Here is a 15,283-nt window from a genome sequence, read left to right on the forward strand (position 1 = left end):
ACAGTGATTACAAGGTGGCTTCTCCAGCTCTGCGAGCTGTTGGCAATATTGTGACAGGGGATGACATCCAGACTCAGGTGATAAAATAGACCCAGGTTCTGGAACCTACTGAATTTATTTGAGAGGAAGATGACTATTTTTCACTGTGTTTTGGCTTTCTAAAAGAGAGGTGGGGGGGGTGTCTTCCATTTGGGTGTACAGATCTGCTGAGCCTGAGAAGTGATTCATGTGTGCATAGGGAGAGGTTTAGAGAAAGCTTACCAGCTCATTCACCAGCAGAGAGGGGTGGCAGTAAAAGCAACACTGTATCTGCAAACACTGCCTTTCAAAGTGCTTTGAGTTTCAAGCTGAGAAAGAGGACTCCCTGGCTAGCTTTAGACACTGCAGTTCCTTGCCTGGCAAATGGTAAGAAGTGGTAAGAACAGTGGGTAGTTACTCTTCTACTGACCCATGTTTCTGGCTCAGAATAATACTGTTGCTTCTTCCTTTGTGTTTCAAGTTGGAGTTGTCTAGTAGTTCTGCTCTCCTCCCCCTGAGGAGAGAGAAACTAAAAGGGGGGGGGGGTTACAGCAGCTTAGCACAACGTGAGTTATAGCTGTTACAAATTTGTGGACATTTTAGATAGGGAAGGGAAAAGCATTGATTTTAAATGTCCTGCTAGATAGAAATATAACACCTTATGTTGGAAAAGTGAAATGTGTGACTTCCTAGCTTATGGAAAGTATTGTGACCTGTAGGGAGGGGATTCAGCACATTTATACCCTTCTAAGCCCAATGATTTTGTGGCAGAACGTGCTTGCTCTGGCTTGCAGGCCCTATTCTGCCCTGTCTTCCTAGGGCTTTTTCAATCCCTGGAAGGGCTTTTCTTCCACTCTAGGGTAGCCCAGCACCACCACCTGACGTTTGTACAGAATTTCTCACTGGGAGGGTTAGGACTCCCAGCTTCCAAGATCCGAGGCCTTGCCTCTGTGTCTCCCGCTGCCCAGCACCGAATCACCACAGGGACAGTTTACAGCCTTGTGCGCCCCAGGAGGAATAGCCACTTGCAAACTGCCTGCCTTCCCCGTGGTGCTCCTTTTAAAATAGCATGTCAGTGGAGGTCTATGTGGTACAAAGAACCCCTGCCAGCACCAAAAGTTATAAAGCATTTATTAAAAAGAAAATATTCACAAGCCTACTTTTAGCACAGCACTAGATTGAGCAAGGGTTGCAAAAGAAATGGGTAAAATGCGATTCCTCTGCCCCTCTCTCTATACGTGCCCTATCAGATGTTAAAATATAGGACAGGCTCCTTAGCTTAGGAAGTTACAAGTCTCTGCAGAGTCGCATTACCTTAAAGCTTGCTCCAGCTCTTTAGGCGAGCACATGGTCAATGGTTGCCTTCCCAGTGGAGAGGTCTGTGTCTGTTCATGGACTCAGCACCCAAGGAAAAGAGACCTCCTTCCTGCTGCAAGGAGTTTTTATCAAATCTGTTTCTTTACCCACTGACTAGGTCATGCCCAGTCAAAGAGACTTTTCCTGGAGATCTGCAGGCATCTCCTTCCTGAAGACTCTCTAGCATTTAACACCTCCAAATCTCTGTTCCCTGCTTGGGGGAAGGGGGAGAGCTTGACCCATCCATTATTGTTCCTGCCAGGTCTATTAGAGGTATGTCTGAGAAGCAATTGAACTGGCTTATCCCCACCCCGTTCTCTGCCCAGAGGGAAAAAAAATCCTGTAAAAATGCACAGACTTTGCTCATTTCAAAACTTCCAGGAAAAATGCATTTCTTCACAGATTTCAATGGATTTTGAAGGGTGTAATTCTGTTTAGGATTTTACTGCCAGTTGGACGTTATCTGAACTGTTGCTTAGTAGTTCTAGTGTTTGGGGAAGAGGTTAGAAAGCCAGTCTGTTGCCTTTGTGTGATCCAGTGATACCTATGAGCAGTTGCAATACAATGAGGTACAAAAAGTGAATGTAATTTACTACTTTAATCTATATTATATATTGATTACTATGTAATAAAAACTTTGTTTATATATTGCTACCTTTTTCTTAGGAGGGTCATTTTAACTTTAGCATAATCTGCTTTTATGCATAACCTTCTCCTTTTGGGGGGCAGGTTGTCTTCCTTTCAAGTAAATGTGGTATAATTGTCTAGTTATGCAACATAGTAGTGATCAAGGAGAAAAATACAGTTTGGGCTTCTGTAAGGAGCTGTGCAAGTGCCATCAGATGCCCCTCTAATGCTGGCTTAATTTCAAGGGGTGGCTGCTTGTCTTGATAGAGTGAAAGCTGAAATGTCTCTTATATCTGGAACTTGTGGTTAACACTGCAAACAGCTTTCTGTCCAAGCCTTAGGAGAGGGTACTTCGTGTAATTTGGGTAGGTTAGAGGAACAATTTCCCTGTAGCTAATGGCTTTCTTTTCTTAGGTGATTCTGAATTGCTCAGCTCTTCCTTGCCTCCTTCATCTACTCAGCAGTCCCAAAGAGTCAATCCGGAAAGAAGCTTGCTGGACAATCTCCAACGTCACAGCAGGAAACAGGGCTCAAATACAGGTACAACTTCACACATAAGGAGGCACCTATGGCACATTCCGAGGCAGATGTTTCAGTTTTGAGACTTTAGGTCTACCTATCCTGTTACTGGCCCTATTGCGATGGTGGCAGTTTGCCCTGCTCCTGTTTCCTGGCAGTACACTCACCCTGTCCACAGATGTTTCCCCAACAATCTGGTTGATGAAATTATTTCTCTGCAATTTCCCATTTAAATTCCAGCCTGGTGTTGAATGGCATTCATGTTGATGAAGCACCTTAGTCACTAGCAATGTTCCCTCTAAGCTGTGGAGTCTTGTGAGCAAGTACTCTACTTTGTGAGCTCTTTGGCATTATAGTTTTGAGTGAGCGATTTGGCTACTGCATAAATTAGTTTGCTCTGGAGCCCTCCTTCCTGAGCTGAGACAAAAATGTTTGAGCCAGAGGCTAAAAAACTGTGAGCTAGCTCACACTAACTCAGCTTAGAGGGAACACTGGTCACTAGCCGTGTGATGTTGCAAGAAATGTTGTTTGGGAGAGCTATTTGCACTAGAAACAAGTGGAGCAAAAGCTATGAAATGTGCTATTAATAAGTATACGGTGGGTTCTGAAATGGCATGACTCTCTGGCATAACTTTGGAGTATGAACTTCCTGGACAGGGAGGAGATGGGGAGGGATCCAATCTGTAACAAACTAAACAGTTGTTCACATGCATTGCCTCCTTTGGGGCTTCATGGGGTTACCGTCTCCAGATGAGGTATGGCAAAAATGGTAAAGCAACATTGTACACAAGTGGGGCAACTGAAAAGAGCAGAGGCTCAATTCTGATACATGCCGAGGGTAATGACCAAAAGACCATGTGATGTTCTCAAAGTATTTTATTGCTTCATTTAAATTAAAGAACAACTTTTAGAGTAGTAAAATGTCAGCTTACAAAAACATGCACAAATTCCACAGTCCTTTGCATGAGCCTATGCAGGTCAGCCTACAGCAAGAGAAGGCAATGGAGTGATTGGATATGGAGCAGAGCAAGTGGATGGATAGCTTGGAGGGAGCAGTAAGTTCATCAGTACAGGAGTGTCATATATTTCTCTTCCCCCCCCCCCCCCATTCCAGGCTGTCATAGATGCCAACATTTTCCCAGTGCTGATCGAGATACTGCAGAAGGCTGAATTCCGGACACGAAAAGAGGCTGCATGGGCAATCACAAATGCTACATCTGGAGGAACCCCGGAGCAGATCAAGTAGGTTGGCAAGTTGGTTTGCCACTTGGGCAAGTCTTTTATGGTCAGCTTTTTTGAGCGATGGGTACTGTCTTGTGTTGCCAGCAGATCTTCGTCGTGGTCTCTGTGCAGTCCCACACATGGGTTTGGGCGCCTGCACACGACCTCGATCGGAGAACATTCCAGAGCTTGCCTCAGGAGTCTTTTTGGCGGGCTCTCTTCCCGCCCTGGGGAGCAGACATGCACTGCACATGCCTGGAGCGGGGGAGAGAACCACCTTCCACTCAGTTCTTCTTTGACCACCTTCGTGTTCACACCTCACTAGCATCGCTCTTCAAATTGCCTCAGCTGAGTACTTCTCTCCTAGTTTCGTCTTCTTATTCTTCTTAATTTCCTGAAAAACAAACAAAAATCTTTACTATTTTTCCTCACTTTCGTTTCTGTACAGGGAGGTGTTTGTATGGGGCAAACAAAATTCTTTGTGTCACCGTTGCCCAGCCCAACTTCCATCCAACGACAGCCACGATCTTTGTTTGTTTTGTCTGGGCAAGTCTCACCGGGTTGATTCCTGTCCTCATTGTGCGAACTTCACCTGTCAGGCCCGCAGAAATAGGGCGGCCTGACTTCGAACATCTCTCCTCGAGGCAGCTTTGCGACCTGCGATGTCTTCAGTTGCATCCCAGTCTTCTGCTCCGCAAAAACACTCTGACAATGCGAAACCCCTAAAGCATAAGTCTAAAAAGCACAAAGACAAAAAGCCAGCTAAGCTGAAATCGAAGCCCTCGATGTCGACTTTGGCTCCGAAGCTCAATCCCATAGTGATCTCCGGTCTCTCGACATCGACTCTGGGGGTATCTTCTGTGGCCCCGCCTAGCCTTCAGCCTCTGACACCAACGCCTACCTTGTCCTGACCATCAGGGCGTATCCCACCAGTGCAGCGTTCAAAGTCGCCTGTCCAGTGCTCTTCGTCTCATCGTAGTTCTTGGTCTCGCTCCCGAGACTCCCATATACCTATATACCTTTTGGATGACAGGGAGCATTTCATGCGAAGTCGATCCAGGTTGAGGTCCCACTGTACTTGCAGACCACACCATTACTGTTGTTCGCATTCTCTATCGAGATCGGCATCCGATTATAGATCCTGGTCTCCAGATGTCAGGCACTGTAGAGCGTATTACCCTTGCTCTTAATCCAGGTCTTCTACCGCTTGCCAAGATCGTTATGACCGGTTTAGACAAACTGACCGCTACGGAGGCCGGCTGACTTCGTCCTATTCCAGGCATTCCCACTCGGTAGCCTCGGTCCATTCCCTGGGGCTCAATCAGCCTCCAGATGTATCGATGTTGGTGGATGCCCCGAAGTGTTCTCCACTAGAACCTTGGTATTGCCCTTCCACTGATGACCAAACACCTATTGATGTCTCTCAGCCGCTTCGATCACCTTCTCTGGTCTTGGTATCTGACCATTCTGTGTCTGGTGATCTTGACCCCGATATCCTTCCTATTGAGGACGAGACCCATCGCTCGGGTTCCATCTCCCACTGAAGGCCCTAAAGTCTATTTGGAGCTTGTTACGCGAATGGCTACAGCTCTTCAAGTGCAGGGTTCTACTGAAACTCCTGCAGTGACCAATGTCGTTCATAACTTAGTACAAGCGGATTTGTCACCTTCGACAATTCTCTTGTTACTTCCGGTCCACCTTCCGGTCCTCAAGGAGTCTTGGGACTATCCTGCGTTCGTCCAGCTCTTGAATTTGTCCCAGAGGAGCATTGCCTTACTTTGTCTGCTGCTTTATCCGAAATTTGTGCAATTTCAAAGAAACAGATCAACTCCATTCGTCATTAAGGTAGAGGATCTGCCCTTCGATGGTGAAGGACTCTTTCATTCCACCCCTGCTGTGGCTCTAAAGGCTGTCGATGACAGCAGGAAATAAGCTCGAAACCTTGGCGTTTCTGTTTCAACGCCAAGGGCTCGATACTGTTCATGGAGGCCATACTACAATAAACATCAGCCATCCCCTGCTACTACCTCGCAGTGGAGGAAAAAATCATATGACTCCTGTCCACAATGACCACGACAACAAGCCCCAGCAACCCAAGCAGTCAGTTTGACCACTTTGAGCTCCTGCCACCGCCTCCTTCATTCATCCCTCCCATTCGGACCCGACTCTTCCCCTTCCCTCCAACTTGGGAAGAAATTACCACCGACTCCTGGGTCCTTACCATTGTACGGGTCGGGCACGCTATAGAGTTCGCTTCGCCCCCGACCCTTCCTCACTTTGTCATCACACCCCCAAATCCATTGCTTCATCTAGAGGTAGACGTGCTTCTCCACAAGGGGGCCATCGAGATCATCCCAGAGGCGCAACGGACTCTCGGCTTCTACTCCAAGTACTTCCTAGTTCCCAAACAAGATGGCGGTTTGTGGGCCATCATGGATCTTCAAGATCTCAATTGTTTTGTTTGCTGCAGGAAATGTTGAATGGTCACTTTACAGTCAATTCTCCCTCTTCTCCCCAAGTCTGGGTGGCTGGCGTTGATGGATCTTCAAGATGCCTATTTTCACGTTACCATCCGCCCTCAACATTGAAAATTCCTATGTTTTGCTGTTGGAGGCGATAATTACCAATACCGTGTCCTTCTGTTTGGCCTCTCTACGGCCCCCAGGATCTTTACGAAAATGATGGCAGTCGTCGCTGCTGAGCTGCACAGTCAGGGGATTGTCCTTTACCCCTATATCAATGACTGGCTTCTCGTGGCTCCTACGGAGACCCAACTTCTCCACGACGTTCACTCTACTCTTGCCCTTCTCCGCACCTTAGGTCTGTGCGTCAGTCTGTCGAAGTCTGCACTCCAACCTGTTCAAGTTCTCCAATTCTTAGGAGCCCGCCTCGATACCACCACCAAGACTGCCTTCCTGCCGGACTCTAGGGCTTCGGACATAATCACACTGGTGTCCGCCTTCACCAGATGTACCAGCAATCGGCTCAGTCGGTCATGAGGCTCCTGGGCTACTTCACATCCACTGTCGTACAAAACACCAGGCTCAGAATGCGCCCCCTTCAGCTCTGGTTCCTTCATGTTTTTGATCCTCAATCGAGTCCTTGGCACATGAAGCTCTCGATCCCAGCGCATGTACTGACCTCCCTGTCATGGTGGTCTCTTCCACAACATCTCCTCGCCGGCATGCCCTTTCGACATCCTCTTCCAGAGATTTCTTTATCTACAGATGGCTCCCTTTGGGGTTGGGGAGCCCAATGCAGAACGCTGTCTGCCCGGGGAATATGGTCTCCTCGAGAGAGCACTCTTCACATTAACTTCCTGAAGCTTCGAGTGGTACATCTCGCCTTAAGGTCCTTCCTCCCGATCATACTAGGCAAGGTTGTCCGTATTGCCTCGGACAACATCATGGCTGTTTTTTACATCAACAAACAGGGTGGCACTGCTTCTCTTCACCTTTGCACAGCAGTGATTCGCCTTTGGAAGTGGTGTCTTCATCATTCCATCATGCTGTCTGCTATACACAGCCTTGACATTCAGAATGTAGACGCTGATCTTTTCAGCCGCTCGGTCCCACAAGACAATGAATGGTCCCTCCATCCCCGGTATCTACCTGTCTTCCTTGAGTTCGGTTGCCCGACCGTTGACAGTTTTGCTACCTTGGAGAATGCCCACTGTCACCTCTTCTTCACCCGAGGTTCGCCGTCCGCCTGGTCTCTGGGAGATGCGTTCCTTCACAGATGGACGGGGACCCTATTTTATCCCCCCCCCCGTTTCCTCTCAATCTCCAGGGTGCTTCAAAAGATTGTGGCCAACGCCACCTCCTGCATCCTCATCACCCCTTGGTGGCCACCCCAAGTGTGGTTCCTACACCTCCTCCGTCTCTCCAACGGATGGTTCTGTCATCCCCTTCGTGTGCCGGATCTTCTGTCCAGGGATCGAGGTTGGATCCTCCACCACAACCCTACCTTCATCAGGCTGACGGCGTGGAAGATCCTGAGGTGTCAAATGTATTGCTCAATGCAAGGAAACCGACTACCCACAATACCTATTGTCTGAAGTGGAAGAGGTTCCCATGTCATGCCTTGCAACACTCCTTCGATCCGACTCACGCCTCTCTATGGGAGATTTTCTCCTACATTGTGTCCTTGATGGACTCCGGCCTTGCATACTCTTCTCTAAGAGTACACCTGGCTGCCATCTCAGCATATCACCCCTTAATACAGGGCTCTACTGTCTTTTCACATTGCTTGACAAAGTCTTTCCTTAAGGGGCTCCTTCGTCTCTGCCCACCTTGAAAGTCGATTGTGCCTTCATGGAGTCTGTCTCTAGCTTTGACACAACTCATAGCTAAGTCATTTGAGCTGATGGCTTTGGTGGATCTTTGACTCCTCTTGTGGAAGACGGCGTTTTAAATTGCTATTACTACGGCCTGCCAGGTAGGGGAACTTTTTGCCTTGCGTGCAGACCCCCCATGTACAATTTTCCTCAAGGAAAAGGTAGTTCTCCGGCCAGATCCATCCTTTCTACCTAAAGTCGTTTCGGCCTTTCATCTATCTCAGTCTTCTGTTTTACCTACTTTCTTTCGGAACCTGGCTGTCGCACCTCAGAGAGCCCTGCGCAGCCTCGATGTTCGGAGGGCGCTCTCCTTTTATCTCCATCGAACAAAGCCTTTTCGAAAGTCTCCAAGGCTTTTTGTTGCCTATGGTTCTCCATCAAAAGGTGAGCCAATCTCCTCTCAAAGACTGTCGAAATGGGTTACCTCTACCATAGCCCTTTGCTATGAGTTGGCAAACCAACCCGTACCCGCCTGTATAACTGCTCACTCCACAAGAGCACTTTCGACTTCTACGGCCTTCCTAGCCCGTGTCCCATTGGAAGACATCAGTGCTGTGGCTACGTGGTTCTCGACATCGACCTTCGTGTCCCACTATGCACTCAACGTTCGAGCTCAACGGGATGCTGCATTTGGCCAGGCGGTGCTCCGATCTCTCTTCGCCTGATCCTTCTGCTTCTTCAGGTAGGACCTGTAAATTGAAATCATACTGCTATGTCCTAACCTGTTTATTGTCTCTTCCAGCTGCCAGCTCACTCCTCCATCTGGTTCAGCTCTTCTAATCACCCATGTGTGGGACTGCACAGAGACCATGACAAAGATAAACAGGTTGCTTATCTGTAACTAATGATCTTCGAGTCGCCATCTGTGGAGTACCACAGTCTCACCCAGCCTTCCCCACTGCTGGCATCTCCTGTTCACTTACCTTGAGTTGATGGGACTTACCTGTAGTGGTCGAAGGAACTGGGTGGGAGGCAACTCTCTCCCCCGCTTCAGGCATGCACAGTGCGTGTCTGCTCCCCAGAGCGGGAAGAAAGCCCACCAAAAAGACTCCTGAGGCAAGCTCTGGAATGTTCTCCGATCGAGATCGTGCACAGGCGCCCATCCCATGTGTGGTACTGCACAGATGACCACTTGAATATCATCAGTTACAGGTAAGCAACCTGTTTTTCCATGAGGAATAGGCCTGGGATGTAGAAGCACAGCAACATAAACTTCTTCTTTTTTTGGCCCCCTGAAGGGGATTTTTTTTTAATTGCTTTTTTAATAACTACAAAGAGAAAATTAGGAAAGGGAAACTACAATCTAAGGGAGAAAGTAAAGAAAACCCTCTCAAAACCCAAGAGATGGTGATCATACATACATTTGCAAAATTACCTTTAAGCTTAAACACAAGTTAATTTTCGTTGAAAATGATCATCTATCTATTTAAATATTTAGATATTCATCAACAATTCTAGTTTCATAAAAAGACTGTAAAAAGATATACAATATACTTGTTTTAGATACTCCAGAGTAGATTAACAATCTATTCCCCTCCCCTTCTGTGTTTCAATTGATAGCTTTGTTTGGGGGCAGCAGTCCCCAATTTAGAGTCAGAGTCTTCGGAAGATCCAGCCTCTCCTTCTTCTTCGCTTTCTTTGGCAGCATTGGTCGCACCTTCTCCTGCTGGGCTGCTATGTTGACGCAAAAACTCGCAAGCCTTTTCAACAGAGTCAATCCTTTCTTTTCTATTTGCATATCTAAAGATTAATCCCTCGAGTGTTAGCCATCTGTAGCAGACATTGTGGTTTTGTAGAAATAAAACCAAGTCTCTGTATTTCCTTCTTTTCCTCACATTTTCAACTATTGTTTGCTTGTGTCTGAAATCGCTTGATCACCAAATGCTTGCTCTGGTGTGCTGATCTTGTTCCCATACGGGATGCTCCACAGCGGGACTGTCAGGGCTTGGAGTAGCCCCCCCTCACCGGCTTGTCTGGCCAGAGGGGGGCTCTCTAGCGCCCCATGGCTTGGAGCCTTTCACTCGGGCTCCTGAGGTGGCGTGGATGATCGCGCCCCCTCCCAGCTGTGGGCACTGGCAGGCTTCTCCCGGAGGTCCAGGGGAAAGCAACTGCCATGGCGATCGCCAAGACCGGAAAATCTGCACAGCAACATAAACTTGACAACCTGGATGCTTCCCCCCTCCCCCCAGCAGCTTTAGTGATTCAGTCTTAGTTTGCTGGCTTTTTAAATTTGTAGAATCAATCTACCCTGTTTGTCATGGCATTGGCAAGGTGGTATCCTAAGGTAATCTTCAAATTTCAGGGTCTGACCCGTTTGTGACTTTCTCTCTTTCCAGGTATTTGGTAAATCTGGGCTGCATCAAGCCACTCTGTGACCTCCTGACGGTCATGGACTCTAAGATTGTTCAAGTGGCTCTCAATGGCTTGGAGAACATTTTGCGACTGGGTGAGCAAGAGGCCAAGCAGAGCAGCAACGGCATCAACCCTTACTGTAGCCTCATCGAGGAAGCATACGGTGAGTCTGAGAGCAGGTGTGAAACTAGTGGCCATGGTGAATTTCTTTATGTAAAAATACGTTATGTGTTTATCCTGATTTGTGAATACTTTTTTGTTAATTGTGGGGGCAAAAATGTGTTTTTTCTCCAGGCTTGGATAAAATCGAGTTCCTCCAGAGCCATGAAAACCAAGAGATCTACCAGAAGGCCTTTGACCTGATTGAGCACTATTTTGGTATTGAGGACGATGACTCCAATTTGGCTCCCCAGGTAGATGAGAACCAGCAGCAGTTCATCTTCCAGCAGCCAGAGGCCCCCATGGAAGGCTTCCAGCTATAACATGTGCTGAGAATGTTTTTTGGGGAAACACCATAACTTTGCTGGGTAGCTAACCACAGAGAGCCTTCCATCTCCCAGCCCCTGTTCTCTTGTCTGCTGAATGCAAGGCTGCAAAGCACCCACTCCACCGGTTACAAACAGTTTTCTCTTTCACCAACACCTGGCAGTAATGCTTTGCTCTCATGAGGAGGAGGAGAGATTCTTATACACACACACACACAGTACATATATGTTTTTTCTTCTTTTGTTGCTCCACAGTGTGTCAAAAGCAGGGGCTGAGGTGGATGAAAGAAGAGGTGTAAATTTGTTACACCTTTTAGCACGTGTGTTTCCCCCTCTCCTTTTCTGTGGTGGCTTTTCCTCAAACGTTGTGGCTCTTCACTTGGGTACTTGAGACATGACACTTTTCAGTGGGAGAAGGCAAAATGACACACACTGGAGCCGAGGAGTCTAACCATGGACGTGTGGGCTCAACTATTTAAAATACTTTTTTGCACATGTTAATTTTTATTAAAGACTCTCCTTAATCTGCCAAAAGCACTGCTTTGGCCCTCACTTTTTCTTTTTCTTTTTTGGAAAATCCTCTTGCCAAACAGCACCTTTCAAGGAATGTGGGCCTGGTTTCAGCCACAATCTTCTTCCTCATGTCCCATTGTTAAAAACATCCCTCTTGACAGATACAGGAAAAGTTGGACAGCTCCCATCATACCCCACCACGTGTTCACAAGACTGTATCCTTGGTGGGGTGGGGGATTTTTTTGAACTGTTCAAAGGAGTAAGTCCTGCCCCCTCCAGCCCCTAAAGGTCCAGTATGAAGGGGAGGCACGTGATAAAAGGACTTGAAGCACAGCTGCTGTGAAAGTGGGCTTCACTTAATTTGCTACTGACTGAAGTGTTGGAAACTGGTGGAAGAAACCCCATCTTGCATCTTTACTTGAAGAAAAAATTTCAAAACTTATGGAAGCTTTTTGTTGTTGTTGTTCATGTCCCTCGTCCCTCCCCACACCCTTGGACAGTTGCAGTGGGGACAGACACTTTTTTTTTTCTTGTGGAGAGTGATATTAGCTACATTCGGTGGCATAATTTACTCTGTTTATTCAAATAGCCAAGTGGCCTGTTCTCTCAGAATTACCTCCTGCTCACAACTGTATCGTGTGCATTTTACTTCAAAATGAAGAAGTCAAAAGTTCTGTATTTTTTATATATTATATATACACATAGATAGTTGTCTAATTTGGTCTTCAGAAGTATGGGGGGGATTATAAAATCCTTGTAAGAGAAAAACGGGATACTATGTGGCAGGCCTGCCGAGAAACATGGCTGTTCTCATTTATGTACTGTATGAGCCACCTGCTTCGTAAATGGGCGGAGCTTATTTGGATAAGGCTGGATGTTAGTCTCATCAGGCAATCCATAAATTCATTTCTGGGGTAGGGGAGGGGACCCCTTCAGGTGTCTTAATAGAAGCTTACTGTATGCACATATTCCCCTTCTTGCTCTCCAAGGTCTGAATTCAGGGTTCCCACAGCTTTCAAAAACAGACATTCAAGCAGATGAGGAATTGGAGGTGAAGCCTTGGGCTGTATTTTGTAACAGAGATTTGCTCTTCATTGTTTAGAAAAAAATGCCAAGGAAATTAATAAACTACATCTGTGCATTCAATAACTGCAAGCCAGATATGTCTGGAGTGAAAGTTCTTCCTTCCCGCCTCAATGTTGCTACTGGTATCTAGCACTTCAGTGAGCAAAACTGTGTGTCTCAACAGCTCTGTGCAGTAGGGTCTGTAGATTAGGACTGAGGCTGTACATGAGTCGATCAAGGTATACAATTTCATACTAGGGTTTGCAGTTTGACCCACTAAAGTACTTGTATTTGTATTGGCTGTGGCTGCTCTACAGCACTGGCTTCTACACTTGGTTTCACTTTTAAACTGCTGTTTCTGTATGAACTGTCACAGCTTCTTCCAAAGAATCCTGGGAATTGTCATTCAGTGAGATGTTGCAGGACTCATGCCCTCCCTTTGGAGGGTTCTTTAGGCAGGGGAACAACCATTCACCAAAAATAGTTTTAGATAGGCCAGGGTTCGACATATCTCAGGTGCCGTGGTTCCTAAGAGATTCATTGTGGTGCCTAGTATTTTCTTCAGTCATTTATTGCGAGTGCCTCTTGCTCATTCTCACAAGTACAAAGCTTATTTTAGGTGAGGGATAGCTGTTTGTTTTGATGAGTACGGCGGATACCCCATATTTATTTATATACTACGACACTTTTGTTGTAGCTTCAAAAAAAATGACAAAACACTGTGGAGAATTTGGGATTAGGTTTTGTGGTAGCAATAATTAGAAAGTATGGACATAACAAAAATATAAAACCCTGAAGACTGAAAAATAAGTTGTGCTCCTGAATTTTTGGGGTGGATCCCTAAAGTCAATTTTTTTTTGTCGAGGCCTGAGGTAGGCTCAGAAAGCCATGTGCGAACCTATCTGGTCTGTAAAGCACTGCATCCTTCCCTCTAGAAGCTCAACTTCCAGGTGTTTCTCTACATCATGCAAGACAAGAATTTTATTTTTTAAAGAGTAGAGTACACACTGTCCTGGCTAGAGATAGCATTGGTCTTCATTGCAGCATAGTGTTTAGACCCAACTTAAATGTGCCATTTGTTGAGGCAAATCCTTTTGTGCCCCCTCAGTGTGTATTTTAAAATGGTCTGCTACAACCCATGCAATGCACCTACGTGGCAGGTATCCCATCTCAGTTTAATAGAGTCACTGTGGGAATGGCCTGGCTACTGAGTGCTTTCGCTATCTACTTTAAATCAGGCCTTATTCTTTGAAGAAGAATGTGCCACTGACTCATGGTGACTCCTTTCGCAGGGCGTTCCAGGCAAGAGACAAGCAGAAGTGGTTTGTCATTGCCTTCCTCTGCATAGCAGCCCCAGTCTTCCTTTGTGGTCTCCCATCTAAGGACTAACCATGGCCAACCCAGCTAAGTTTTCAAGATCTGACAAGTTCAGGCTAAGCTGGCTACTTGGGTTGCTTCAGTTACTGAGTACAAGGAAATTAAAGTCTCCAATTCTTAAGCTAGGCTTTGTTCTGCCATGGGTGCCTGGACAAAGAAGGCTTTTTTTTTTCTCTCGGTCTCTCTGTTTTTGGTGACTCTGTTGCTAAAAGATAAATTATAGTTCAAGAACAAAAGCACACCAGCTCTAAAGCATTGTCTATATATAATTGTACCTTGAACATATTTATAGTTAAGTGAATAATTTCCCACTCAACAAACTTTACAGGATAGATTAGCAGTAAATATACTGTGCTAAACTGATGTTTGTCAGGGTCGTTAGTCAGGTCACACCACACACAAGGCTTCAGAAGAAGATAAGTGTTTATTGATGGATCCAATACTAATGATCACGTATAAAGCTTGTGTCAGGAATAACCTACAGTATAAGGGTCTCCGACTTACAGTGAAATCAAACGTCCCCCCCAGTGAGCAGAAGCCAATGGTTACAGTTGCCACGCATGGCCGAGCTAGCTAGCTAGCAAGTGTTCCCAGCCTCGTAATTGCAGCTGGAGACTACAAGGTCAAGCCTGAGATAGCATACAGTAGCTGGACAGGGTAGAGCTGGGAACGAGGAGGAGGAAGTCCCCTCCGCATTCCAGATCCATGACAGGGCTACCTGACATCCTGCCCCTCCCAACGTGCCCCCCCCAGTTTCTCCGGAAAGCAGCGGTGGAAGCGTTTGAGAAGGCAGGGGGCGGAAACATGTTTCTCCGCCACCCATTCTCTGTGTTGTGGTCCAAAGTCCTTCTGTTCAATCAAATAAAACAGTTTATTACGTTTCAGCTTAGAATCCAAGATATCAGCAACTTTATGATGCGGTTCACCTTGCATGAGCAGGGGGGAGGGGCAGGGTTGTTGCGGACACCAAACATTTGGCCCGGGATCACGGCGGAGAAGGATGAAATGGAAAACGCGATGCAAATGTCTCAGATTTTTAGGTAAATCAAATTCCACAGCCACCTCATTGATCTTACGTACAACTTTAAATGGCCCCACATATTTCCACCCCAGCTTTCGACTGGAATGGAGCCCTTTAATATTTTTGGTCGACACGTAGAGTCCCCTGGTTGTACATCCCAACAATCAGACCGTTTTTTATCAGCCTGAACCTTGCAGGCTTGTTTAGCTGCATCCAAAGTTTTACATAACAGTGGCCAGGCATTTTTCAGGCGCTAGCACCACTCCCCCGCTAGGAGCGGATCGTCAGGCAGGAATGGGAGAGGTGGGGCCTCATAACCATAAACTGCCATGAAAGGAGACACCCCAGTGGATGAATGACAAGCATTGTTACAGCAAAATTCAGCCAGGGGAA

General features: G+C 46.6%; 1 protein-coding gene across 5 annotated transcripts in view; it reads left to right on the plus strand.

Moving 5' to 3' along the window:
• The window catches only part of KPNA6 (karyopherin alpha 6 (importin alpha 7)), a 58,791-nt gene extending 46,210 nt beyond the window's left edge, over positions 1–12,581 (plus strand). For all 5 annotated transcript variants that reach the window (XM_015408101.1, XM_015408103.1, XM_015408102.1 and 2 more), the window contains 5 exons: positions 1–77; positions 2,416–2,541; positions 3,635–3,762; positions 10,414–10,592; positions 10,724–12,581. The exon at positions 1–77 is cut by the window's left edge and continues 1 nt beyond it. In XM_015408101.1, the coding sequence (XP_015263587.1) occupies positions 1–77; positions 2,416–2,541; positions 3,635–3,762; positions 10,414–10,592; positions 10,724–10,911 (698 nt within the window). In that variant the 3' untranslated portion in view covers positions 10,912–12,581. The remainder of the gene's footprint in view (positions 78–2,415; positions 2,542–3,634; positions 3,763–10,413; positions 10,593–10,723) is intronic.
• Positions 12,582–15,283: the final 2,702 nt, after the last annotated feature.

The sequence above is a fragment of the Gekko japonicus genome, unplaced genomic scaffold, assembly GCF_001447785.1.
Source record: "Gekko japonicus isolate JY-2015 unplaced genomic scaffold, Gekko_japonicus_V1.1 scaffold36, whole genome shotgun sequence".
NCBI lineage: Eukaryota > Metazoa > Chordata > Lepidosauria > Squamata > Gekkonidae > Gekko > Gekko japonicus.